At 37.2% G+C, this 12,281-nt stretch overlaps 1 protein-coding gene across 1 annotated transcript; it reads left to right on the top strand.

Annotated features, from left to right (window-relative positions):
• Positions 1-2,623: 2,623 nt before the first annotated feature.
• LOC307132129 (kelch-like protein 10) lies at positions 2,624-10,852 on the top strand (the record flags this gene model as incomplete). Its single annotated transcript, XM_079826295.1, has 8 exons — positions 2,624-2,769; positions 7,259-7,751; positions 8,495-8,755; positions 9,180-9,377; positions 9,487-9,636; positions 9,809-9,925; positions 10,042-10,133; positions 10,648-10,852. 8 exons carry the CDS (start codon positions 2,624-2,626, stop codon positions 10,781-10,783), a joined length of 1,593 nt encoding a protein of 530 aa, XP_079682421.1. The 3' UTR covers positions 10,784-10,852.
• Positions 10,853-12,281: the final 1,429 nt, after the last annotated feature.

Raw genomic sequence — 12,281 nt, forward strand, 5'->3', positions numbered from 1 at the left:
ATTAAAAATACACCTTTCAACAATTCAATTTAAATTGTAACATTTGTTGTACTTTTTGAACTATTAAAATAAATAATATAACATATATTCGAATCAAAGTATAAAAGTATTCACGTAAAAATGATAACCACAAATAAATAAGATCAACAATATGGTTCGGCTATGCTTTTCATGTACGTCTAACATTAGTTTTCAGGTACAGAAATGTATCAGATGTAAAATAACATTGCATATTTGAGTGCATAAATTAAAGATTAATCCTATTAAACTTACAAAAGCTATTCAATCAAGAGCGGTGAGTGATGTCCTTGTCTTTTGTTGTTTGACATTAAACAGACAGCAGTAAAGGCTACTGCCCCTTTAAGACCTCGCGTCTTCTTTATCGACTGTATAAAGTTCACTTAAGGCATATACAGACTATGTCTGCTAAGATACTCATCAAGATGGACATGTTGACATACGTTTTGTGTGAGTTTGTCCGTTTAAGAGCAAGACTTGAAAGAGAACTCAGTATTTGCGCGCTGAGAGACGTGTGCGCGCTCTCGGATGAACGCACAGAGACACATTTTCTCACAGCGCGCGCGGCTTCTCATTCTAAACCTAAACCCTAAACCCGGGTGATGACGGTGAAAACGACTGGTCATATTCGAAAATATGGCAGCACTCGCAATCTCGCATGCATTGAACAAAGTTTACAAAGAGAGAATTATTTGAAAAATATGAAGGAAAAAAAGGACGTTTACACGGCTCCCCTGCTCTCGTCAGTTTTTGTTTCTTTATTAGATTGTCATAGGTCACTCTGTTTAATTTTCAAGTGGTTAAACAAATTCGTGGTGTTCCCTTGCGTTGCAGCCACTACATGTAGCAAATCTTAGCATGTTTCTGCTCGTCGTCTGATTCCTCGAAGCCAAACTGTTCCCAGACAACGGAGTTGGTTTTGCCTTTTTTGCTCACCAAACGCTGCTGTAACTGCCCTCCTTCTGCCATCTTTACTCGCGCCGAGTTTTTAAACTCCAGCGGATGATATGCACACGAGACTCCCGATCTGAGAGAGATTTGTGGGTTCGGGAGGGGCGGATGTGCGCGTGCGCGTTTCATTCAGAACGCAAGGCAAAATAATCGTTTTTTCTCGATTGTACTATTTTGGTGATCGTTGGGAGGCAAAATTGAAATCGAAATTCGATTAATTGCACAGCCCTAACACACACAAACACACACACTCACACACACACACACACACAAACACACACACTCTCACACACACACACACACACACACATACACACACACACACACACACACACACACACACACACACACACACACACACACACACACACACAGGTGTCTGGAGCATTTTTTTGGATTTTGGCAATGAATGGGAAAATGTAAAAAATGCTTTTTTTTTCACTTTGTTTGTAAAATAAAATTAACTAAATCCAGTATAAATCTGAAAATGTCCACATTTATATCAAGATCTGGTCCTAGAGCATAAACACGAAGTGGAACGAACTTTCTGTCTCATACACACACACACACACACACACACACACACACACACACACACACACACACACACACACACACACACACACACACACACACACGCACACACACACACACACACACACACACACACACACACACACACACACACGCACACACACACACACACACACACACACACACACACACACACACACACGTGTGTGACTGCAACAGAGAGCATTTTTATAGAAACTGGCAAATAAAATCAACAAAACTGGCATAAATCTGAAAAAAATCCATACATAAATGAAGGACAAATACTAGAGCACAAATGCAGCAATCATGAGAAAGAGAGAAAAGGGCAAATAAAAGAAAGATGAAAGGCAGCTTAACTTCTGCATAACTTCCCTCTGGACCTCTAGTGGATAATGTGGTCATTGCTCTCTCTCTCTCTCTCTCTCTCTCTCTCTCTCTCTCTCTCTCTCTCTCTCTCTCTCTTTCTCTCTTTAACTATAATTCCTAAAGTTTTTCCACAAACCTACAGATGGCGGTATTCTATCCCTAACACACAGAGCAATGTCCAAAAGCTATTTATATTTATTTAAGATCATCATTCAAGTGATTTTTTCATTAAAAAAATCATTTTTAATGAGCCAATTTATGACATAGTTAAGTATTTGTGCAGTAAATAGGTAAAAAAAACTACCAAATACCCACAAAAACACAGCATAAATGTATAGTTGAGAAGTAAATAAAAAAAATTATATATAGTTTTCCATGTAAAAAAATTATATTTCCTTATGCAATCGCTCTGTAAAAGTTTGGGGTCCATCTGACTCCTACTTGAGGGACGATTAAGGGTTAATTAAATGCACATTAAAACATAAAAGGCTTTTTTAGTTACAATATTTTATTGACAATGGATTTTAATTTAATGTTCAAATGTATGTTAATTGAGTCAATGATCACTTTGATTTGAAAGGCTGTGAGGATTTGAAGATAGAATGTTGAACTTCCACTATGACGTCATAGTTTCTAGAACTCGTTTGAGCTTTTGGAGATTTGACTAAAACATCAGATTACTTTAATCAGTGTTTGATCAGTTTGAGTTGAAGTTAAATTTGAGCTAGAAAACATGGAGCACAAGTTCATCGCCACATCTTTTAAAGTGTTTAATGAAGTTCGTTTAGAGGGAGAACACACAGACGTCATCATCATCGTCAATGGCAAAGAGTTTAAAGCTCACAAGATCGTCCTCTGTGGCTGCAGCCCGTACTTCAGGTAAATATGACCAGATTTTTTTTTCATAAAAATCCAGCTGTTCATGGTTTATTCATGTTAGTTCACAGTGCATTGACTAATATTAACAATATTTGAATAATGCATTAGTAAATGTTTAAATTAACATAAAGATAAATAAGTGCTTTATAAGTGCAGTTCATTATTAGTTCATGTTAACTAATGTAAGCTAATGAACCTTATATATGTGTGTGTGTGTGTGTGTGTGTGTGTGTGTGTGTGTGTGTGTGTGTGTGTGTGTGTGTGTGTGTGTGTGTGTGTGTGTGTGTGTGTGTGTGTGTGTGTGTGTGTGTGTGTGTGTGCGTGCAGATGGGGGGGGGCTTTGGGTGCTCGAGCCCCTGCCCTTTTTCAAAATCTCAGACAAATATCAAGGATAATATCGTGGTCAATAAAACGAAATAAATGTGATTATTGTTGTATACAATAGTAACGAACGGCTCAAAAGTCGGACAGTTTGTTGAGGCGTTGCCATAACACGTTGCTATGGGTTACGTGCGTTTTGATTGACAGCTGATTTTCCTCTGTTCGGAAACGGCTCTCGAGATATATATGGACAAATATGGTCCTTTCAGAGAGTGTGTGGCCTCACGAGAAAAAAGTAAGCCAATGTTTTTTTTTTTTCATCCATAATCAGAGCTAATGTGTTGATTTAATTACAAATCTATATATTAGCTATATATTTTAAAGTATTACACAATTCACCAATGCCCGTTTGTCATGTATATACAACAACCAATCGTGATCTGCCAAAGCAAGTTCAAAGTCCATTGGGCGATGTGAAGTGAAGCAGTAATTTTCTGTTCTTATTCATAAATCGGTTGAAAATTACATGGACAGACGAACTAACGTTTGTGGAACGATTTCCTGCGGTTTGTCTCATTTTATAAATTGCATCACTGACAAAATGGATTTTAACTGACAACAAACAAATCCCTGCACTAAACCACAGCAGCAGCAAACGTCGCATTAATGGTAAGTAGTGTTAAATTCACTTGTACTTATGTATATTGATACAGCGTTTACTATTTCATGAAACTATCAAAGTTAACAAAACCCAAGTGCCAGCGGCTCCTACAGGCCTATTAAGCGAAGTGTAGGCTGGAGAAATGGTGACGTCAAAGGACTTATTAACATTTTTGAATATTATGCAGCATTATGAAAGAAGTCTCTTGTGTTCATCAAGCCTGCATTTATTTGATAAAAAACAGCAATATTGCGAAATATATAAAAATAATGGTTTTCTTTTTTTAAATAATTTAAAATATAATTTATTCCTGTGATCACAGCTGGATTTCCAGCATCATTACTCTAGTCTTCAGTGTCACATGATCATCCAGAAATCATTCTAATATGAGGATTTAATGTCAATGATGGAAACTGTGATACTCTTTTCAAGATTCTTTAATTAATAAAAAGTTAAAAAGAACACAATGTAATAATATTTCACAATATTAGGCTACTGTTTTTTCTGTATTTTTGATTAAATAAATGCAGGCTTGATGAGCATAAGGATATATATATATATATATGTGTATGTATGTGTGTGTGTGTGTATTAGATTAGATTAGATTCAACTTTATTGTCATTACACAAGTATAGGTACAAGGCAACGAAATGCAGTAAGAGGCTGGTTCGCCCAAACAGGGTATATATATATATTTATATTTATATATATTTATATATACTTTTTTACATTTGAGCCCCTGCCCCTGATGAACTCTCTGCACGGCCCTGTTTGAAACTATTCTTTTTGACATCTTGGAGTGAAAACATAGACTGAACTTGAGGCCACGGCCCACGGATGATCTGCCTCCCGTAGCTCACACTCATCTTCCTCTGCTTCGGCCATCATCTTCCGACGAAACGCGCGCTAATTATAAGCGGGTGATGCGTAGCAACCTCTCGCGAAGCAGCCTCTCCAACGTCTCGCGAGACTTGCGTCTTTTCAGAAGTGAGGGGGACAGAAATGTCAGGTATAATACCTGTTTTTTTCTGACCTCTGTCTAATTGACAGATTTAATTGATCTCTTGCTTTTAATTCAGTAAGATATCAAATACACTGCTGAACAATAACCACTAATTTGTATAATATTTTACCCTATATTTTATGCCAATTTTATGATTGGTTTATGCACTACAAACACTTGTGCATTAAGTAGGCCTACCCATTAATTTTATGCAATTTTAAAAAAATATCACTGAAAAGTTAAAAAATTACAATTGTTCAATGTTTTTGAAAGAGGACTTCTGCTCACCAAGACTGCATTTATTTAATAAAAAATGCAGTAAAAAAGTAATACAGTGAAATATTATGCCAGTGTAAAGCAGCTGTTATCTATGTGAATATATAGTAAAAAGAAATTAAGTAATTTATTCCTGTGATCAAAGCTGAATTTATCATCATTACTCTAGTCTTCAGTGTCACATGATCCTTCAGAAATCATTCTAATATGCTGAGTTGCTGCTCAAGAAACATGTATGATTATTATCAATGATGAAAACAGTTGTGCTGCTTCATTTTTGTGGAAACCATGATACTATTCAAACTTTTGTGTTAAGATTTTAAAAAAGAGAAATGAATACTTTTATTCATTAAACATGCATTAAATTGATCACAAGTGACATTTATAATATAAATAAAGATTTAGTGCTTTATTTAATGCAAATAAATGCTGTTCATTTAACTTTCTATTCATCAAAGAATCCTGAAAAATAAAATGCATCATGGTTTCCACAACATTTTTAAGCAGCAACTGTATTCAACATTGATAATAATCATAAATGTTTCTTGAGCAGCAAATCCTCATATTATAATGATTTCTGAAGGATCATGTGACACCGAAGACTGGAGTAATAATGATAAATTCAGCTTTGATCACAGGAATAAATTACACTTTCATGGGCGTCGGAACCATTGTATGTGGGACAAGACCCACCCACTTTTTACGATCAGTGATATTGGACCCACTCACTTTTATCGTCTCTAACATTCAGCACATGTCTGTTTACCTACCCCTAATCGATACACACTTATTATTAAACACATAATAGACGCTTTATTTCCACTTTTCTAATATTTTTTTAATTTGTATTGAAAATAAATGCCTTTCCGATTTGATATGTGATGGGAAAACGGAGAAGATAGATTTCGGCGAATGCGGAACTCGAACCGCGGGTCGGTTTGTGTCAAAACTAGATGACGTGCGTCTTACCCCTACACTACTGTCGCTTTCAATGGTATGGCGATTTACGTAAATTTGTCTTTCCCACCTATACGTTTACCAAGTAAAGTGGTATATTTGTAGGCTACTTAATGTAGTTGGCATCTACTCCAGTAAAAAAATTCTGAGGACCCACCCACATTTTTTTTGCTTCCGACGCCCATGAAAGGTCCTGTTCTTCGTGATCCCATTTTTCAAACTTTAGTTAGTGTGTAATGTTGCTGTTAGAGCATTTATAATACCTGTAAAATTATAAAGCTCAAAGTTCAATGCCAAGCGAGATATTTTATTTAACAGAAGTTCCCTTTCAAAGCCTACAGCGAACGGCTGGTTTGTTCTACATCCTGGTATTTCCTGCTTTAATGACGTCAGTAGAGCAGTATGTCGACTAACCTCCGCCCACAAGAACACGCGAAAAAGGGGGCGTGGTCTTGTTGCTCCCGCGTGGAGAATAGGAAGTGTTGAGTTCGGTTAAGTTCGTATAGTTTGTTTGTCTCCATGTCGTCGAGACGCTGTTATTTTCATCCCGGAGTCAAGTCACCTTTGTTTGGCTTTCCCAGGGACGCTGTACTTAGAGATCATTGAGCGCATGCATCCCCGTTATGGTGAGAGGCGTGACCTTTCCGGTAACGTGCGCTCTGCGTGCGCTAAACTGCTGTCCAATCACAACACGGGAGCCGCTGGCCCAATCAGAACTCGTTACGTGTTTCTGAAGGAGGGACTTCATAGAACAGGGAAATCTGTCAAGCCGTTTTGAGGACAGTGAAAACAGCGGAATACAGATCAGTAAATTGTGTGAAAAATACTGTGTTTTTTTACACGCGAAACATGAACACATGTTATATTGCACACTGTAAACACAGTCAAAGCTTCAAAAAAACACGAAAAACGGGACCTTTAAAAGTGCGGGGGACACGTCCCCCCGTAATCTACGCCCATGGTCATATTAACTTATTTTAATATATATAATATGATTATTACCATTTGACAGTAACGGAGGAACGCCACCGAATGTAACTAAGTAAAAGTACAGTTTTTTTCACAAGAAATTTACTTGAGTAAGAGTAAGAGTACCCATCTTTAAATCTACTCTAAAAGTACAAGTTACCCAAAAAATGTACTCAAGTAAATGTAACGAAGTAAATGTAATTCGTTACTACCCACCTCTGGAAATGCAGGAACATGCTTTGCTTGTATAATGACTCATTTAGAAGTGACATCTTTTGAAATCTACACCATTTGCTCCACAGGGCACTCTTCTCCACCCGATGGACCAACGTGGAGAAACATTCCTATGATATTCAAGGAATCTCCTCAGACACCATGTCTCTAATTATTCAATACGCATATGCAGGATCTGTCCACATCTCTGAGGAGAACGTGTTGGAGCTCTTGGTGGCGGCTGATCAGTTTTTAGTTGCAGACCTCATAGATGCTTGCTGCAAGTTCCTGGAGGAAAACTTGTGTCTTCAGAACTGTGTTGGCATCTATTTGTTCACAGAGCATTTTTACTCCTGCTCAAAGCTCCACCGCAAAGCAAAGCTTTACACTCTTCAGCACTTTGAGGAGGTGCAGCAAGAGTCTGAGGAGTTCCTGGATCTCTCGCTGGAACGTCTAGTTGAGATGATCGGTCAGGATGAGCTGAATGTCAAAACGGAGAACGTGGTTTTTGAGGCCATCCTCCGCTGGATTGATCACTCACCTGAAAACAGGAGAGAACACATCGCTTTGCTTCAGTCAAAGGTAACATCAGAGTTTTGCTTTATTGTCAATATACTGATCCGACTTACGGTTTTCCTAAAAAAGCTGATTAAAACTTGGAAAAACTCCCATAGACTTTCATTGACGTAATGTTCAGATTTTCAAACTGTCCAACTGAAGCCCAGACTCACTCAAACTGACATTCTGTCTATCTATCTATCTATCTATCTATCTATCTATCTATCTATCTATCTATCTATCTATCTATCTATCTATCTATCTATCTATCTATCTATCTATCTATCTATCTATCTATCTATCTATCTATCTATCTATCTATCTATCGTTCTATCTATCGTTCTATCTATCTGTCTATCTATCTATCTATCTATCTATCTATCTATCTATCTATCTATCTATCTATCTATCTATCTATCTATCTATCTATCTATCTATCTATCTATCATCTGACTATTTCTAGCCATCTCATAGCAACCACCCAGAACACCATGGCAACCGCCCAGAATACCCTAGCAACTGTGTAGCAACCACCCAGAACACCATAGCTACCACCAAAGTGTCCTAGCAACCACCCTAGCAACCACCTGAGTACCCTAGTAACCACATAGCCAACTTAAAGTTTGTCTACAAACTTTTTGATCTAGTTCAATATAATGTTTCATTTCCACCTTAAATAAGTTGGGTTTTTATTTGCAAGTATTTCCCCATAGACAGAGATTGATAATAAAGGCCACACCTGGTTCTCTTCCCTCACTGTGCTTCAGGTTCGAATGCAATTGCGCCCACGCCTGCCCTCTGAGATCCTATTGGCCATTGGAGGGATAAGAGCAGCCAATCTCTCCATTGAGGCCTATGATAGGAGAGCAGACCTTTGGGTTGATGTGACTCCAGAGGATGAGCGTGCCAGAGCCTGGATTGGTACAGTGGTCCTCGGTGGGTTTGTCTACTGTATCGGCGGCTTTGATGGCAGGAATTATTCCAACAGTGTGAGGAAATTCGATCCCATCTCGCTTACTTGGCATGAGGTGAGCATTGCTTATCAGAGTATCAACTAGTTTACTCTTACTACTAACAAATGTTGTGAATTTGGACTGTGTATGGACCTACCTAGTCAGCTTTTCTGAACATCATGTGCGCATTTGAACAACAAAGATGTTGTTAGGGTAGGTAGCTCACTGGTATTTGAAACACAGCCATGGTATTGCTCAACAAAAGTTATCAGATGGTATGGTAAAACTATATTATTTTGATATATATACACCATGGTACCACTTGGTTGTATTATTTTTGTGGTATTTAAAGACACTGGTACTTCAAGGAATACTGCAGTATTTGGTAATGTCCAGTGAAGTGTGGTAATATCATGGTAAAAACCCCTACAGTATTACAGTAATGCTGTTCATATAAGCAACTCTCTTTGTTTTGTGTTGTCTGTGCATTACACACTAGGTGGCTCCCATGTACGAACAGCGCGGTTATGTTAGTGTCGCTGTTCTGGACGGACTCATTTATGCAATGGGTGGTTATAAAGGACATGTATGGCAAAGAACAGCAGAACGCTACGATCCAAACACCAACCAGTGGACAATGTTGGCACCCATGAACGAACGGAGGAATGCCGCCGGCGCCACCTCACTGCAGGGCAGGGTAAGAACATTCACCCAAGTCAAACACTTGCAAAAGTCATTTCATGGTTTAAGAGCATGTCGGACACTATCAGTGTGTTAATTCTATTGTATTTGTGTGTATTTGGCAGGTTTATATCTGTGGTGGTTTTAGTGGGGCGGAGTGTCTCTTCACAGCTGAGAGCTTTAACCCAGAAACAAACCAGTGGACTCTCATCGCTCCCATGAGCAGCCGTCGCAGTGGTGTCGGTGTGATCACTTATGGGAATCTAGTTTATGCTGTGAGTATTATACACACATGTACAGCGATATGACAATACAAAATAAGGTGTTTAAATGTGACATTATCAACTGTACAAAAATATGCCCACTCAAAAGTGCATGCATGAGTGCAAAACCTTGTGTGGTTGCTGAGCCATATATTGACAGATAAATGCACATTTATGTTTCAAGGTTGGTGGTTATGATGGTGATGATATTTTGCAAAGTGCAGAAGCCTACAACCCTCTCACTGACAGCTGGCATGATATCGAATCTATGATCAATCCACGCAAAAACTTTGGCATTGAGGTGAGATATTGACATCTAATGAGGATTCAGCTGAAACAACCGTTTTTAAAGACTCTCATTGGTCGTATGCTGAACATGTTTCACTAGTAACGGTTATTTGATTCTCCAAACTTCAGGTTATGGATGATCAGCTGTTTGTTGTTGGTGGATCTAATGAATTCGGCACCTGCTCTAATGTGGAGTATTACGACCAGAGGACAAATCAATGGTAACATTCACAAACAATACAGATCACTGATCATGTCACAATGCATGATGTAATGCCTACAAATTAATTGTGACCTAATTGTGCAAAAAATATATTTTTTAACAATTTACTGTAAGGTCCCATTAGTTAACATAATTAGTTTATGCAATTACTAATATTAACTAACTATGATCAATACATCTGTTAGAGTATTTGTTAATCATTGTTTGGTAATAAAAACACAACTTGTTTAATGTAAAATCCTGATCAACACATTTATGTGATGCATATTCTATATTAATGCAGCTGCATTGCGTAGCCACAATAAATAACCTCACATACAAATATCAAGAAGGAAGTGTTTAAAGGCATCATGAAATGCCACGTGCAACCCATCTTCTGTCATGTGAAGTATTTCTGAGTCGAACAGGATGTTAAAGGAGAAAGAATGGATGGGACTTCATTACTCGCTAGAACTGATTTGATGGTGAAAAGAGTCTTTATGTGACTTTCTCTATATCTTTTTTCCGCACAGGAAAGAGGCACGTGACATGAGCTTTTCCTGCAATTCTGTGAGCTGCTGTGTAATATCCGGGTTACCTGATGTCTCACAGTATGTGGTCGATCGAGACTCTCTCCAGATATCAGAATATGAGTCTGACAGTGATTGATCCACCTCCCCTTCCTGAAGAAACATCATAGCAGCAGTGACTTGCCACCTGATATGATTAAATGCAGTTAAAAAAAAAAGTGTTGGAATCTTTTCTTCCCTATTGTGACATATATCCGAGTGAAAAGGCTTCTGGGCCGTCATCGGAGAAGAAAAGAGATGCCACTTCAAGAGGGAGAGGAAGTTATTTTGATTAAAGATTACGAGACACATCAATAAAAATAAAAAAAATGGGTGCATAGGTAAATCATTTATAATACCGCAATATTCCATAAAAATATGGGTAACACTTTATAATAATGTTCAGTTATAAGTCACTTATTAGTTGGTCAAAGAGGTGATGAATTGAGAAATCAACTTTCCCTTGAGCCTTTGATATATAAAAGTTCATTGTGATATAAGAATATTCTGCAAGTGTCACAAGAGCAGATCAGAAATAAGTGCAAAAGATCCAATAGCGAGTTAAATTAATGTTTTATTCCCAGCAAATACAAGAGCAGATCGCACAGTAAGTCCACAGCACAGGGAACTGAACCAGAGTCCTGGGCAGGCACATGATCATGTTATTTTTTATTTTTTTATTCAAGAACCGTAAAAATATACAAAAACCTTCAGGAGAATATTAGAGTTACGACATAAAAGACATTTGTATGTAGAGTCAAATATTTAAAGAAAATATTAAAACACATTTACATATGAAAAGGACATATAAAAGACAAGGGACAATATAAGTAAATACATTTTTTTAAATTAAATTAAAAAAAAAGGGGGGGGGGGGGTGTTAATACATGAGAAAGCTGGTTAAACTTGAACATCAGATTCATTACAAAAGAATTGTTCATATTTTTTTAGGAATCGATCACATTTTTTATTGCTAGTTAACCTAAAAGATTTAAGCTGCGAGTCTACCTCGATCAAAAAATTGTGAAAGAGTAGGAAGTGAGCTCATAAATTTCTGTTTATGGATGAAAAATTTGGCAAACTAAATAATTTTTTTTAAATATATTCTTTAGATTTGTTGGAGTCATCTTTCAAATTAAAAGATTGTGTATTATTGGGCATTTTATTTAAATGGGAATATAAATTAGCCCAAAACTTTTTAACCAAATCACAAGAATAGAATAAATGTATCAATGTTTCATCTTCATGACCAAAAAATGAGCAAGTACTAAGAATATCAACATATTTGGATATTGTTAAATTAACCGGGTATATCTTATGTAATATTTTAAAGTGGACTTCTTTGGTCTTATTAGGAATAAAATATTTATATGCTAACAGCCATGCTTTTCTCCAGTCTATATTGTCGATTAGGGCAGCCCAATGAGATCTGCCTCTAGGGCGAATTTGGTCTCTTTTCTGAAAAATTTGTTGGATATGTTTATTATTAGATTTCTTATCATAAATTCTAATGCCATCCAATAACAAAGCCAACTCCTTTGTATCTTTCTGTTTGTACAATATGTGGCTCTTAACCAGTTGCACTAGACCAGAGGGAA

This window comes from Gobio gobio, assembly GCF_949357685.1.
Source record: "Gobio gobio genome assembly, chromosome: 10".
NCBI lineage: Eukaryota > Metazoa > Chordata > Actinopteri > Cypriniformes > Gobionidae > Gobio > Gobio gobio.